Consider the following 16,984-nt stretch of genomic DNA (forward strand, 5'->3'; position numbering starts at 1 on the left):
GAGGCTTTTTTCAAGACTTTGAGGAGGCCGAAAATCAGCTGTGAGGTGCAGTGCAGGTAAGGGAGGGATTGTGCGCGCATGCGCAGGGGGCGTGAGGGAGGTGCGCATTGCCTTCTGGATGGTGGCACGCAAGCGCAAGCACGCGCACGATTTTTGGCACAGGAGCCCAACAAGGTTAGCCACCACTGGCCTAGAGCTACAGGTGAGTCCAAGAACTTGTGAAATCTAAAGGAGAGGCCAATTCTTAAATGTCCCTATCCATTGGATTAAATAATGGGTACTAGAGATAGCCAGAAATGAGAAAATTAGCAATAAAAGAACAAAGAGGCTCAATCCAGACTGTCTTTTTTTTTTTTTCCTCCTTGCTTGCAGAAAACAACCAACCCACAACTATTCCCTTAAAGGTCCCAGAGAACATCGTGGAGAAATCTGCCAGGGCTACCTTCTGTGTGTTGGGTAAGTGATGCACTATGGCAAGAAAATGTGTGCAGGCTGCTATTCCTTCTCCTGGGGGAAGTAAAGGTAAAAAGTTTTCCCGTCTGGTTATGTCCAACTTTAGGGGGCACTGCTCGTTTCTGTTTTTTAGCCAAGGGAGAAAGCGTTGTCCAAAGATGCTTCCGTGATCATGGCGATATGTGTGGAGGCGATATGTTGAGGCACACGGTTAACCTTCCCTCCTAAGTGGTGCCAATTTATCTAACTTGCGCTTGCATGCTTTCAAACTCCTAGATGGGCAGGAGCTCATCCCATCCCGCAGCACTTGGGTCTCCAACCTGGGTTGTCACTTTTCTAACTAATAAGCTGAGTGTCTCTAACCGCCTTAAAATGTTCCAAGGGGTCTTTTAGGAGGAGGTTTTCTTGGAAAGCTGTGTGTTTGGTGATGAGATACAGCCAATATGCAAACACTAATAAACATATTTACAGACCCCTCACATCCTGGACATAAACTGTTTCAACTCCTACCCTCAAAACGAGCACTGCACACCAGAACAACTAGACACAAGGACAATTTTTTCCTGAATGCCATCACTCTGCTAAACAAATAATTCCCTCAACACTGTCCAATTATTTACAAAGTCTGCACTGCTATTACTGTTAATCTTCTCATCACTCCTTATCACCCATCCCCTCCCACTTGTGACTGTATGACTGTAACTTTGTCGCTTGTATCCTTACGATTTATATGGACTGTTTCCTAGTATGATTTGATTGCTTATTGTATCCTATGACTATCATTAAGTGTTGTACCTTATGATTCTTGACGAATGTATCTTTTCTTTTATGTACACTGAGAGCATTTGCACCAAAACAAATTCCTTGTGTGTCCAATCACACTTGGCCAATAAAAGAACTCCATTTTATTCTAATATTATATTACTTCGTGCAAATGTCTCTGCAGCTTTTTATTAAATGTACTCAGAAGAATGGATCTTGCTAGGAGTGTGAACCGTTTGTTAGTAGAACAGACAATCTTAGAAAGATGGATGTTTTTGCTTTCAAGAAGAGACCAGAGAGACCCACAGACTTCATAAGCCAATTCTCAGTTTTCCTGAAGAACCACACAAGTGAGATGCTGTTTGGAGGCACACCGAGAAATACTTCCATTTAACAATAAACAGTCTGGCCAGTGCAACTGGTTAAAAACCAGAAGCAGCCTGAGACACACACACACACCTCTGATCTCATTTTGAAAAGCCTTTAAAACTTGTTTTTCTGCCAGGTGGATGGCAGGGTCCTTATTAGCACTTGTTGTGGCCTGGGATATGCCAGATCTTCTGTGTTCACTTAGTTATAGGTTGACTGTTGGTGCTAGTTTATCTGTTTTTTTGCACTGTCTGCACACCAGCCAGAGATGTTTTGGCATGGGCAGCTGTGCCAGGATCTAAGACAACTCACCGCAGTCAACTTGCCATGGCCAACTCACCGTAGGGCAATGTACTCCCACCAGGACAAGAATTACAATAAAGAATGGTAGAATAAAAGTCAATAAAGAACGGATGCCAAAAGAAGAACAAAATGAAATGTGAATGACCAAAATTAAAATATTTTAAAGCTTATTTTAAATAGTTACATTGACTTATTGAATTGTCCTGCGGCGAGTTGATCTGCAGCTCTTGCAAGAGGCAGGAACTTCAGGTAATCATGTAAAGTGAGTTGACTGTGGCAAGTTGGCCATGGTGAATTGGCCGTGGAGAGTTGGCCGTGGAGAGTTGGCCATGGAGAGTTGGCCATGGAGAGTTGTCCCACAGTGACTTGGCCATGGTGAGATGGCCTTGATGAGTTGGCTATGGTGAGTTGGCCGTGGAGAGTTGGCCGTGGAGAGTTGTCCCACGGTGACTTGGCCATGGCAAGTTGGCCATGGTGAGATGGCCTTGATAAGTTGGCTATGGTGAGTTGGCCATGGTGAGCTGCCCCATTCCAGCTGTGCCAATAGAATACGTTACATTAAATGATTAAGAATCAAAAGATGTTCCCTCCCTTTTGAAAACTTGAAATGGTCTTAGAGGAAGGGGCTGGTCTTCTTTTCAAATAAAGCTCCTTAATTCCCAGAGAGATTGGAAGGGTTGCCCCAGAGGCCTTGCAACCTTGGGCTTTTCATGTTTGAAACTAGCTTTCTTTTTTCTGTTTTTTTTCCCCATTATTTCTATTCTTACCCTCCTTCCTTGGGGTCATTATCTCTGCTGGTGCTCTGTCCCTCCTGCTCTTTTGTCCCCTTGACCAAATCTGCCTCTCCTTGACTTCCTGGGACTCCCCGTTTCACTCAACGTTGAAATGAAATATCTTCTCGCTCCCCCAAAGTGTTGATTTATGTCATTTATTGATTTGATTTGATTTGTCAATCGCTTACAAGATAATAGATGTAAGTATAAACATGAGTAAGAATACAGGAAAGAGGTACGAATAAATGGGGACAATAGGACAGGGACGGTAGGCGCGATGGTGCAACTTATGCACGCCCCTTAACAGACCTCTTAGGAATGGGGTGAGGTCAATAGTGGATAGTGGATTCCCAACTCTTGACGTCTTTCCTATCTCTTCCCTGTCACAGGTGACATCTTAGGCTCTGCCATCCAGAACGTGCACCAGCTTCTCCGGTTGCCTTCTGGCTGTGGGGAACAAAACATCGCCCTTTTGGCCCCCAATATTTACATCTTGGACTACCTGAACAAGACTGACCAGCTGACCGAGGAAACGAAGTCAAAGGCAATTGGATACTTAGTGGCTGGTAAGAAGATACCACAGAATTATGCCGAAGGGGCCCCTGTACCTGCTTCTCCTTTGCGGGGGGAGGCAGAACAAGAGGAATTCATGAATTCATTGTTTGATGCTCATCTTGCCACATATTGACTCTCAAGGAATTGTCTCTGATTGACAAGATTAATAATCAGGGTCTAATAGAAAGGATCAATACATATATCCGTCAAAAATGGTGTAGGGCGGTGATGGCGAACCTTTTTGTTGTGGTGTGCTGAAAGCACTTGCACGCGCACGTGCCAGCAGCCACAATGCAATGTCGTCGTCCCCCGCGCATGTGCGCGCAACACCCTGTTAGGCATCCAGAAATTGTCCATGGTAATCAATCACTCCGAGACAAGTATAATCTTCAATTGATTTATTAGGAACAGCTCTGGTACATCTACGGCAATTTCCAAAACTGAAACTCATTTCCAGCGCATCTCCCAAATTCCGCCCTATCTCCTCCCACTTACTATACTTCATAAATCACGAGAACCAATTAACTGCAGCTGGAATTTTTTAATGCGACATACTAAATAACCTTGGCTGTTCAACTCCCTCAAACACACCCCTTGCATTGCATTTTTCACATTCTTGCGGCAGCTGAACTCAGAGCTGACACACCCCTGCCTCTCCCCCTTACCTGCACTGCCGGAAGTGCCCATTTCAGCCTCCGGAGGGCCTCTGGAGCCCAGGGGAGGCCATTTTCGCCCTCCTGGAGGCTCAAGGGAAGCCTCTGGAGCCTTGGGAGGCTGAAAACGGGCCCATTTCGGCACTTCCAGTATTTCCGGAAGGCCCATTTTTCGGCCTCCCGAGGCTGCAAAGGCTTCCCTCGAGTCTCCTGGAGAGCGAAAACAGCCTCAAAGGGGCTGAAAAACAGCTGGGAGACACAGGCATGCACAGTGCAGGTAAGTTTGGCTGAGGCTCGCATGCCCGCACAAATGGCTTTGTGTCACCTGTGGCAGGCGTGCCATAGGTTCGCCATCACGGCTGTAGGGTCTCCTGCTTGGGTGGCGGGGGGGGGAGGGGGTTGGACTAGTCACTAGATGACCTACAAAGCCCCTTCCAACTCTGTTAATCTGTATCTGTATCTGTATTCCTGCCCGTTTTGCAGGAAATGTGACCTTAGCTGAATTATCAGCAAACCATCGGCCTAATGATGAATTAAATTAATTTATAGTGGTCAATTTTGATAATTAATAGCTGCAAGTCCAGGATACGTTTTGCTTATCTTTTGACCCTATTTTCCATTTGGTTACAAAATGGAAAATAATAATAATAATAATAATAATAATAATAATAATAATAATAATAATAATAATAATAATAATAATAATAATAATAATAATAATGGTAATTTTCCTTTTGTTGAAGAGGGATATTTCCATTTATTTAATATTATTTTATTTTACTACGCAAAGGGCATCTCTGATATAATTAGTGAATGTTCTTCTCCTTTAATTATAACCTTTAATTCAATTCCCTCTAGCCTCCAATTTTTAAAGTCTAGGGGAAGAATTCTTTATATACTCATTCCAAAATCACGCATCAAATTTATCTCAACTTTTAGTTCATTTATAACTTTCTAAAATCCAAGTTTTAGTTAAAATTTCTTTCACTAAGAATTAAAAGAAACTTACCTGGCATTTTCAAGACTTGTTGATCCAAAGGTTCTGAATAAGCTAAAAATTAGTTAACAAGCAACTTCCGGAAGTAATGAGAAAAGGAAGTAAATTATAGCCCAGTATCCTTAAAGATGCTGATTATGGTTTGAGGATTCCCTCATCTCCCAGGCCTCTACATTGAATGGAGACCACTCCCTTGTGGTCTCTTTGAAAGGAGCCACTGTCTGGAGCACTTGTGGGTAATCTCAAGTCTTCTCCTTGCTGGAGAGGAATTATCAAAGAGCGGTCTATTTTCAGTTTGCTTATTGGCTCTGCCTTTTGGGGGAGCCATCTTCAGGGGTGGGGATCCTACTGGTTCGGGTCGGTTGTATAGAACCGGTAGCTCCAAAGAACAGCTGACACCGATCTGGTTCACCGCCTGCCCGGGCTCTAGGTTGTCCTTTAGTGGCTGCGTTTTCCTCCTCAGCTGCTTTGCGTGGCACAGCTGAGTGTCACTCGTCAGCTGGAGAAGGTAAATGCTTGCCGGAGGTGGTAGTGCGCATGTGCGTGTAGCACATGTTTAACACGCATGCGTGCGCTCCTCAAACCAGTTGTTATGCCGGTCAGGTCCCACCTCCGGCCATCTTCAATCTGCCATTTCTTCCTCAGAAATCACTGTTGAGGTAATTCCCCGTTAGGAGAATGAGCGCATACAGGGAGACGTATAGAGAGTAGTGTAGGAATAATACACACAGAGCACACAGATACACTGTACAGTAAATGTAGGTTTTTACTTCCAGAAACGTTAAGCAAAGTCCAAACAAGCAATCCAAAGTCATTCACAAGTTAAATCAGTCAGTTTTCAATCCAGGGATAATCCAAATATCAAAGTCCAGTGTCAAAAAACAGTTCGGTATCAGACTTACATTAAATCCAGGAATATCAGTCAATTAGAAGAAATGGAGGAACGGCAATACTTTCCAACAGAAGGAAACAGAGATACACTCACACTCTCTTCTGAGACTCAGACTAAAAAAATCCAGGCTTCTGGCTCCATCTTATGGCCGTTTGAGAAACCACACCCAATTGCAGTTTTTGCAATCTCTTAAAGACATAGTATGAAAATGTTTATCCTGGTTTATATATTTCTAACCCAAATAGCTGTTAGGTGAGTCATATTCCTAACAGTCACCATTTGTATAGGAGAACTACCCAAAAAGTCCCAAGTTTCTATTTAGACTGGGAGGTCAGAAAACTTATTAACAGTCCGTTTCTCTAATGTAAAAACACAAACATGGATGTATCTTCAAAGTCATCAAGCCCTGAGCTTGACTTAAGGAAGGCTTCGCTGTTTATTGAATACATACAAACTAACATTCACCCTCTATTGTAGGCTACCAGAGACAGTTGAACTACAAGCATGCCGACGGTTCCTACAGCACCTTTGGGCAAAGTAGCAACCAGCCTGGAAATGTCTGGTAAGATTCACGGCATTAGCCTCTGAGGTTGTCTCTGCAGGTTTGCAAAATGCTGATATGGGGTGTCTAGTCTAAAGAAAAGAAGGACCAGGGGTGATGTGCTAACAGTGTTCCAGTAGCCTGTGCCCAGTGTGTGGGCGTGCAGAGCTGCTTGAAGGAAAGAGCAGCTGCAGCAGCACGGCAGACTCGGGAGTAAGGCTGCAAGGTAATGGCCCCTCCCTTAAGAGATAAAAGCCAGCTGAGAAACCGGAGTTCTTTGCAGGAAGCAAAGAAGTTTTTGCACTCAAGCCTTGTGGACGTTCGGACTCCCTTAGTTTGTGTTTGGGGACTCTTTATGTTTGAAATATTTCTTGGCAACTTTACCTAGTGTTCTTGGCAGCCTTGCACAACCTTGGCAAGGCTCGTTCTTATCAGAGACAATTCGTTTGAAACAGCCTTTTAACCGGGAAGGAACGGAATTCGTAAAGAATCATTAAAAAGTTTTGCTGTTACCTCCATTTTGTTTTGGTTTCCTTCAAGGGTGGGATTCAAATTTTTTAACAACTGGTTCTGTGGGCATGGCTTAGTTGGTGGGTGTGGCTTGGTGGTCATGTGACTGGGTGGACATGGCTTGGTGGGCATGTTATTGCCTGGGTATGGCCAACTCAATATCACTCACATCAAGGCACACATCTCCTTGCCTGGCCTCTCATGACTGTGGGGATGCTGCAACAGTCGTAAGTGTGAAAAAAAGGTGATAAGTCACTTTTTTCAGTGCCATTGTAACTTTGAATGGTCACTCCACACAAGCAAAGTACCAGCAAAGGTGGGGACAAAAAACTCCAGAGAAGTTCCTGAGACGGGAAGTCCAGTCCTGCCAAGAATGTAATAATGGTTAGCGGAGAGGCAGATTCTGTAAGCAACACCAGAATGTTTCCTTCCTGCCTTCCTCACAGGATTAGGCCAGTAATTTCTTCTAACAACCAGTTCTCCGAACTGCTTAGAATGTTAACAACCGGTTCTAGCGAATAGGTGTGAACTGGTAGAATCCCACCTTTGGTTTCCTTGGAACAAGTTTGGGTCAGAACAGTGCCCCACAAAGTTGTGGGGGGGTCACTGCTTTTAAAGGGTGCACAGAGGCTACAAATGAAAAGCAAAATTAATGGGGTTGCGCTCTGTTCTTGCAGGCTGACCGCTTTTGTGTTGAAGTGCTTTTCTCAAATGAAGAGACACATCCTTGTGGAGGAAAGACACCTGATCGACGCTCAGAACTTTCTGGCCTTAAAGCAGAAAGAAAATGGCTGCTTCCAAGCTAGTGGGTCCCTCCTGAACAATGCGCTACAGGTACAGAGAAAGCAGTGGTGGGATTCAAAAAAAAAAATTATAACTGGTTCTGTGGGTGTGGCTTGGTGGCTGTGACATGGCATCGTGGGCGTGGCAGGGGAAGGTAACTGCAAAATCTCCATTCCCTCCCCACCCCACTAACCTGCTTTCCAGCTCCATTCTCCTGTGCAGGGCAACCAAAGAAGACCCAGCCGATCAGTTGGGACTCAGGAGGCAGAGAATAGATGGGGGCGGGGCCAGTCAGAGGTGGTATTTGCCGGTTCTCCGAGCTACTCAAAATTTCTGCTACTGGTTCTCCAGAACTGGGTCAGAACCGGCTGAATACCCACCTCTGGATAGCGTGATTTTTTTTCTCCCTCCTGTGGTATCTAGCAAGACAGCAGGCAGTAGAAAAGAAGATATTTTTTTTTTTCTCAATTTAGGTCAGTGTTTCCCAACCTTGGGAATTTTGATATGTGGGAACTTCAATTTCCCAGACTCCCTCAGCCAGCATCCTTTTTAACATGTGTGAAACCCCTGCTGAACTTGCTGGCTGGAGAATTCTGGGAATTGAAGATTCCCAAGGTTATGAAACACTGGTTTAGACCAGGGATCCCCAACCTTTTCGACGCCGCGGGCCGGTTCCGCGCAGCTGGTGCATGCGCCCGGTTCCGCGCCACCTGGGCGCCGCCATCTTTTTGACGAAAATCACTTCCGGTGACGTCATCGAAGTGATTTTTCGCCAAAAAATGGCGGCGCTTAGCGCTCGGTGAGCTTTTTCGGTAGAAATGGCTTTCTACCCGGAAAAGCTCACGAAGCGCTGGCGCCGCCATCTTTTTGGACGAAAATTGCTTTTTTACCAAAAAGATGGCGGCGCCCAGCAACCAGCGCCCGGTAAGGCTTGTTCCGTTGCGGTACCGTCCGCTGGACCGGCGGTTGGGGACCCTGGTTTAGACGGCTGCTAAGTCACCGGGAGTAGCTTGCTTACAGGTCCTTGGGTAACCTGCAAGGTGGAGGAAACTTACCCAGGCGATCTACTTTCTGTGACCATTCGCGTGTCAATCAATTTGAGTAATAAAGGTGCTTTTTTTCTGAAAGAAAACTGGATTTTCTTGTTGTTTTTTTCTCTCCTGAAAACATTTTGCTTCTCATCCAAGAGGCTTCTTCAATTCTGAAAAAAACTGAAGAAGCTTCTTGGATGAGAAGCAAAATGTTTTCAAAGGGGAACCCCCCCCCCCCAAAAAAAAAAAAATTCCAGAACCTGAATGATTTGAGAATCTCCATTAGGTAACCTGAGTGACACTTCTCCCAATTTTGTGCATTATATGGTCCTGAGGGGAACACCAAGTGGTGATCTCACCTTCACCAACCTGAGGCACCTCTGAAATAGAATAAAAGGATAGGGTAGGATAGGATAGGGTAGGATAGGATAGGATAGGATAGGATAGGAATAGAAAATAAGAATAAGAATAGAATAGAAATAGGAATAGAATAGAAATAGAATAGAATAATAGAATAGAATAAGAATAAAATAGAATAGAAATAAACAGAATAGGAATAGAAAATAAGAATAAGAATAGAATGGAATAATAGAATAGAATAGACTAAGAACAGAATAGAATGGAAATAGAATAGAATTAGAATAGAATTAGAATAGAATAGAATAGAATAGAATAGAATAGAATAGAATAGAATAGAATAGAATAGAATAGAATAGAATAGAAAATAAAATAGAATAGAATAGAATAGAATAGAATAGAATAGAATAGAATAGAATAGAATAGAATAGAATAGAATAGAATAGAATAGAATAGAATAACAGAGTTGGAAGGGACCCTGGAGGTCTTCTAGTCCACTCCCCTGCCTAGGCAGGAAACCCTCTACACCACTTCAGACCAATGGTTACCCAACATCTTTTTAAACACTGGAAGTTTTTAAAAAGATGTTGGATAACCATTGGCCTGAAGTGGTGTAGGTTTTCCTGCCTAGGAATAGGTTGACTACAGATCCCAGAGTTCCCACATCAGGGAGAATTCTGGGATTGGAAAGTCCGCATATCGGGAGGTTGGAAAAGCTATTTGGGGACATGGGAGCTCCCCTTCTGGGATTCTGCGATGGTTTATGGCTGCATCCCATTTTCTTCCTCACAGGGCGGAGTTGACAGTGAGATCACTTTGTCAGCCTACCTCACCATAAGTTTGCTGGAGATTCCCTTGCCTGTCACGGTAAGACGCCGTCTTTCACCTTCCACAGACTCCAATTTAGCCCCTGAGCGCTCAAGAAAGCTTCCCCTGAAGCTGATTGGCCTCTGAGCATAATAAAAGTCAAGATGCTCTCAGTTGAGTTTCCTTGACTGGATCCCAGTGTCAGTTCCACAATCGCCATTATTTTTAAACCACATTCCATTTGTTTTTTTCCCATCTTTGCCTAAAACATGAATGGTCATTTACACAATTACCACAGAATTTATCTACCACGCTATGTTACACAAAGCCTACTTATACAGGTAATCCTTGACTTACAACCACAACTGAGTCTAACATTTGTGTGCCGCCGGGGCTCACAGCAGTCCAAATCTCACCAACCCTACACAAATAGCCGAGATAGTAACAGATACAGATATACCGCTTCACACTGCTTTACAGCCCTCTCTAAGGGGTTGACAGAGCCAGCCTATTGCCCCACAACCATCTGGGTCCTCATTTTACGGACCTCAGAAGGATGGAAGCCCGAGTCAACCTTGAGCCTGGTGAGAATCGAACTGCTGAACCGCTGGCGGTGAAATTAGCCTGCAATACTGCATTCTAAGCACTGCGCCACCACGGCTCTAGATCAGAACTGGGCCATGGCACGCCAGAAACTGGGCCACACAAATGAGCGAAGCCCCATCCGCGTACACACGCAAGATGCAGGTGGCGCACAAAACCACGCCCCCATTTGGTCGATGGGAAAAACCGTCTCCACGGAATGGGTTCCTGGGCGGGGGGGGGCCAAGTGTTTTTTTGGGGGGAGTTGGTGCTGCTCTAGATGAACTTCCTTCTTTCTCCCTGCAGCATTCTGTCGTGCGAAACGCTTTGTTTTGCCTGGAGACGGCGTCCCAGCAGAAAGACCTGCCTGTCTACACCCAGGCCTTGTTGGGGTACGCTTTCGCTTTGGCCCACAAAGAGGACAAAGTGGCGGCAATACTGCAGAGCCTTCAGGAAAAGGCCGTGAAAGGAGGTGAGGGAAACGCCGGTGGGAGAAGTGAGTGGTTTTACTGCCAGGACCACCAGCCCAAGAGGTGGTCCAAGAGGAACGTTTGCCCAGGGATGGGCTTCCAAAATTTTAGCCCAGTGGCTGGGCGGGCGTGGCCTAGTCGGCCTCCTGCACAGTGGTGGAGCTCAAACATTTTTACTACCAGTTCTGTGGGCGCGGATGGTTGGGCATGGCAGGGGAAGGATACTGCAAAATCTCCATTCCCTCCTCACCCCACTAACCTGCTTTTCCAGCTCCGTTCTCCTGCGCAGAGCAACCAAAGAACACTCAGCCAATCAGCTGGGACTTGGGAGGCAGGGAATAGATGGGGGCGGGGCCAGTCAGAAGTGGGATTTGCCGGTTCTCCGAACTACTCAACATTTCCACTACCGGTTCTCTAGAACCAGTCAGAACCTGCTGAATACCACCTCTGCTCCTGCACCACAGTGGGGAGGGGGCTTTGCGCCCTCCCTGGGCCCTCCGGAGGCTTTCCTCGAGCCTCCGGGAGGACGAAAACGGCCTCCGCGGGCTCCAGAGGCTCTCTGGAAGCTGGAAACAGGCCCATTTCTGGCCTTCCTAAACTTGCGGGAGGCCTGTTTTTCACCCTCCCCGAACCTCCACGTGCGCCCTGCACTTAACCTGCATCTAAAATAGGCCGCGTGGGGACTCCGGGAAGGGGAGGGGAGGGGTGGGCGGGGCCAGCCAGGAGTGGGATTTGGGGGTTCTCCCAACTGCACAGAATCTTAGCTAGGGGCTCTCCCGAACCCCTGGGAACCCTCAGCAGTCCAACCCCTGAGGCTACGTCCATCTATGCAATGGCAGATAATTTTGGGTTTTTTTTATAAGTGGTCCTTGACTTACGACCGCAATTGAGCCCCACATTTCTGTTACCAAGTTAAACACGTCCCATTGTGTGACCATTTCCTGACACAGCTTATTTTATATATTTTGTTTTAGAACATTTATATTGCCGCTCTCAAGGCGGCTTACGGAAGTATAAAAAGACCATATAAAAGAAATAATAAAAATAATAAAATAATAACCCTCCACACACCCCACACCCCGGTGATACATTGTTGAGTCGCAAAAGAGAATCGCATGCCCCAGGGGACACCGCAACCGTCGTAAATAGGAGCCTGTGCCAAGCGCCCTGTGAGAAAAATCACAAAACACAACTGGAGACAGTAAACAAGAGCTTTATTGTTAAGCTTTTGCAAAAGGAAATTCTGTTCATAGCAGAAGACATCTTTCCCAGGAAGGCTGGGGGAATATATATATACAGGTTCAAATTTACAGTCTCTGCCCCTTTCCTGGGTTCAGAATCTATCCAACTAGGTAATTCCCTACGCCACACCCATGGCGTACCACCTGTTTCCTTTTCTTTGGAAACCACCCTTGTTCTCATGGCATCTTCCTGTTATGTTCTTCCGAACACAATAAGTCATTAACAAACTTCCGTTAATGTCAGGGCAACCTAGTATTCCTTACCTGAAATCTCAAGCCAAATACAAACTCCCACTCCAGCCAAGGACATAATATTTTTAGCTTTGCAGAATAACAAGTTATAAAAACATGATCTGCTTATATAAGCGTTCAGATATTTTTCTAGAAGGTCACTTTACCAACAAAAATGGAATCTCTTTGGTTCTATACTTTCGTAGGTGTAACAGGTAAATATATATTAAATATATATGTCATTTCCACATAGAACGTGCCCGAATTTTGATCACGTGACCATGGGGATGCTGCTGCAACAACGGTCATACGAGTGGGAAACGGTCATAAGCCACTTTATTTCGATGCTGTTGTAACTTCAACTGCTCACTAAACGAATGGTTGTAATGTGAGGACCACCTGTGTTATTTTTATACCTCTTGATGCATCCCATTGTTTCAGTAACAGAGGTCTTTATGCAGCTAGTCCTCAAACTTTACAACCACAACTCAGCCCCAGATCGATGTTGCTCGGAGAGAAATTGGCTAAATGAGTTTTGTCCCATGTCACGACTTCCTTTGCCGCAGTTGTTAAGTGAATCAGTGCCTTAAACGAGCAACCCGGTCGTTGACGGAATCCGGTTTCCCCTGTTGACTTTGCTTGTCGGAAGGTCGCCAAAAAGGGGATCCCGTCACCCCAAGGGGGCACGGCAACCCATCATAAATAGGAGTCCATTGGCAAAGCATCTGAATTTTGATCACTGTCAGGATTCAAGCAGTTACCCCCCATTTAAATCATGAGTCTCGAGCCGAACTTCCAAAACTTAAAGAAGATTTATTAGGAGTAAACATGTCCGGCACTGCCTGGGTGTAGCCGACTCTGAGACACATAATTCATTGTCACCCTTGATCCTGGTTTTCCCCCACTCCCTGGGTGTATCGTAATATTCTCCAATGGGACACATCCATAGCTCAGAGTCATCCATCGTGCTCTCCAGTTAGATTTTTGCAGGGCAGAAACTTCGGTCACCTAGAAACTATCTTTGAAAACATTTATGGAATGCAAGCTGCCCACTGCTCCCCCTCCCTTTCTGTTGACAACTCTAAACAGACCATAGAAATAATTTAAGAGGCCTGGGATATTTCTCATGGCCTGGGATGCTGCAACAGTCCTAAATATGGAAAACAGTCCTCCGTGGCTGTTTTCAGTGCTGTTGCAACTTCGGACGGCCGCTAAGGGTACTGTTGCAAGTCGAGGACTTCCTGTAACCGTGTTTGGATGGAGGATCGGAATCCAAAGACTTAATGTTTCTTTTTTTTTTGCCCCGCCCCGAAGACGATGGCTCCATTCACTGGGAGAGGCACGTGAAGCCAGAGGCGAGCCAACCTTTCTACTACCAGCCTCGTGCTCCTTCCGCCGAGGTGGAAACGGCCTCCTACGTACTCCTGACTTACCTGACCAGACGTCCTGCGCTACCAGACACAGCCTCCTCTAGCAGAGCTCTGGCACCATCCCAGGATGATCTGGCGGAGGCCACCAAGATTGTGACCTGGCTTATCAAACAACAGAATCCTTTCGGAGGATTCTCTTCCACGCAGGTTGGTGCTTCCCATCCGTGCGTTCGATACGTTGGAAGCCGGGAGCGTTTTGGGTTAGGAGAAGAGAAGACTTTCTGTCAGAGAGGTAGGGTGTTGAGCTGATAACAGAATACAGAGAATCAGAGTTGGAAGGGACCTTGTAGGTCATCTAGTCCAACCCCACCAGCCCAAGCGGGAGACCCTGCACCATTTCAAACAAATGGCAGTCCAATCTCTTCTTGAAAGTCTCAAGTGATGGCGCCCCCACAACTTCCGAGGGCAACTTCTGTTCCATCGGTTGATTGTTCTCCCTGTCAGAAAAGTTTCTCCTTATTTCCAGGTTAAATCTCTTCCTTGTTCAGTTTCCATCCATTATTCCTTGTCTGGCCTTCAGGTGCTTTAGAAAATAGCTTGACCCCTTCATCCTCTCTGTGGCAGCCCCTCAAATATTGGAAGACCGCTATCCTGTCTCCCCTGGTCCTTCTCTTCCCTAGACTAGCCAGGCCCACTTCCTGTAACCGTTCTTCATATGTTTTAGTCTCCAGTCCCCTAATCATCCTGGTTGCTCTTCTCTGCACTTTTTCTAGGGTCTCAACATCTTGTTTACAGTGTGGTGACCAAAACTGGGATGGAGTACTCTAGGTCAGGGGTCCCCAAGCACCGGTTCCCAGACCGGTACCGGTCCGTGGATCATTTTTTACCGGGCTGCAAAGCTTGGGCGCTGCCATCTTGTTTCGATGACGCTTCCGGGTTTTCAGTTGGAAAGCGGCGTTTGGGTGCTCGCGCCTTAGTTTCATCGAAGGGGGGGCGGTGGCTTCGAACGAAGAGCCGTCCCGATGGCGGTGGAGTCTCGCGTTACTCAGGTACCGGTCCATGGAAGAATAAATAATCGTGAAACCGGTCCCTGGTTCAAAAAAGGTTGGGGGCCACTGCTCTAGGTGTTGTTTTGGGTTGGGAGAAGGAAAGATTTTCTGTCAAGAGAGGTCGGGTTTTTGTGCTGGGTTGGAAAACGCACCAGTAGAGGGGAGTCCTGGACCCTACGACCGCGATCGAGCTCACAATTTCTGTCGCTAAGTGAGAAGTGCGTTTTTGCGCCCCGTTTCCCGGCTTTTCTGGGCTCAGTGGATCCCTCCCTGCCGTTGTTAAAATGAGTCGCGCCCCAGTTGCGAAGCGAATTGGGCCCCCTCATGGACTTGTCTTGTCGGGAGGTCGCTTAAGGAGAATCACGCGACCCAACCGACACGGCATCCGTCATAAATGTAAGCCTGACGCCTGGCTGGCCCCCACCCCCACCCCACCCCGAGCCTCCCCGAGCCTCCGTGCGCGCCCTGCACTTTACCTGTAGCCAAAACTGGCTGCGTGGGGACTCCAGGGACAGGCGGGGTGGGCGGAATGGGGCCAGCCAGGAGTGGGATTTGGGGGGGGGGGTTTCTCTGACCTGCACAGGATCTTAGTTAGGGGCTCTCCCGAACCCCTGCGAACCCCCAGCGGCCCAGTTGCCCCTTAGAAAGTTTAATCTAGCATCAAAACCTGGGCCAGTCCTCCCATAGTCGGGCTCCAATATTTAAAGGGGGATTGGAACACCCAAGGAAGAGGTGTGTCAACCTGCTTGCCTTCAGAAATTGTGGGTGCCTGATCGCTGGAGATATATATATATATATATTTTAAGAAGAGGTTTTTCAGGCAGCCACTTGCCTGAATTGGTAGGGTTGGACTAGATGACCTCCAAGGTCCCTTCCAACTCTGTTCTCTGTTATCCGAATTTTGACCACCTGCGATCATGGTGGATACCGCAACGGTCGTAAGTGTGAAAAATGGTCATCAGTTGCTTTCTTCAGGGATGGTGTAACATTGGACGGTCCTTAACCGAACTGTTGTCAGTCAAGGACCACCTGCATTTTCCTGGCCCGACAAAACTGAGAAAACAATCAACTGACCGGATGACCGGAGGGATTGATATTCTCCAAAGCACCTGAAGGCAGGGCAAGAAGCAACGGATGGAAATTAATCAAGGAGAGAAGAAGCAACCTAGAACTAAGGAGGCATTTCCTGACAGTGAAGACCATTAAGCAGTGGAACTACTTGCCTCTACAAGTTGTGGGTGCTCCATCACCGGAGGCTTTTAAAAAGAGACCGGACAGCCATTTGTGCGAAATGGTATAAGGTCTCCTTTTTGAGTAGGGGGGTTGGACTAGAACAAGGGTCACCAACCTTTTGGACCTCAGGGACCATCAAACTCATGATTTCCCCCAAAAAGTCTGCAGGAAAATCCCCCACCCCGTTTTCCTACCGATCGATCTTTCTTTATTTGGGATCGCAGGATACCGTCTCCAGCTCCGTTCTCACGGGGGGAGAGAGAGAGAGAGAGAGAGAGAGACACACAGAGAGAGAGAGAGAGAGAGAGAGAGACTTTTGGCTTCATGCAAGGAAAGCAGCAGAAGCAGCAGAAGTCTTTCTTTCTCTCCCCCAAACTCCGCCAGAAATGAGTCTTTGTGAGATTTGTCGTGCCGGCACAACCTCTTGGAGCAGGAGGCCTTGCAGGGTCCCAAAGACTCATTTCTGGAGGAGTTTGGGGGAGAGAAAGAAAGACTTTTGCTGCTTTCCTATGCAGCAGCCAAAAGGAGAAGAAGAAGAAAGAAGCAGCTCGGTGGCCAGGTCAGGCGCGTGGGGCAAGTTCCTTCCTTCTGCTCTTTCTCCCCCCTCCCCTCACTACCTTATGTTGTTCGCAATGCAAGTGATGCAAGCGTTGTGTTCCCATGGGCCATGTGGGCAGTGCAACCTTATGTTCCCACGCAGCCTGGATTAATTGCTTGTGGGATGGATGCTTTGGGGGTGACATGTCTCTGTGGACCACCAAATTTTTTTCACAGACCATCAGTGGTCCCCGGCCCACTGGTTGATGACCGCTGGACTAGATGACCTCCAAGGTCCCTTCCAGCTCTGTTCCTCTTTTCTCATCCTCTCATGAACTCTTGATGTGAAGAAAACATTGAGATCCACTTCTGGCTTTCTACCTACCGTTGCATAAAAACGATTGGGGAACCCGGGTATCATATTTGTGTTCTTAGGGGAAGAAATCACCCTCACGTCCAGTGGTGGGATTCAATTTTTTTTTTTA

General features: G+C 46.6%; 1 protein-coding gene across 1 annotated transcript in view; it reads left to right on the plus strand.

Annotated features, from left to right (window-relative positions):
* The window catches only part of LOC113426234 (pregnancy zone protein-like), an 87,030-nt gene that overhangs the window by 56,727 nt on the left and 13,319 nt on the right, over positions 1-16,984 (plus strand). Inside the window, exons 23-29 of the mRNA XM_087952869.1 lie at positions 373-456; positions 3,050-3,226; positions 6,235-6,319; positions 7,486-7,642; positions 9,772-9,846; positions 10,675-10,840; positions 13,625-13,887. Coding sequence (XP_087808995.1) covers positions 373-456; positions 3,050-3,226; positions 6,235-6,319; positions 7,486-7,642; positions 9,772-9,846; positions 10,675-10,840; positions 13,625-13,887 — 1,007 coding nt within the window. The remainder of the gene's footprint in view (positions 1-372; positions 457-3,049; positions 3,227-6,234; positions 6,320-7,485; positions 7,643-9,771; positions 9,847-10,674; positions 10,841-13,624; positions 13,888-16,984) is intronic.

Source organism: Notechis scutatus, chromosome 2, assembly GCF_049901735.1.
Source record: "Notechis scutatus isolate UNSWTSFEM ecotype Mainland chromosome 2, rNotScu1.2, whole genome shotgun sequence".
NCBI lineage: Eukaryota > Metazoa > Chordata > Lepidosauria > Squamata > Elapidae > Notechis > Notechis scutatus.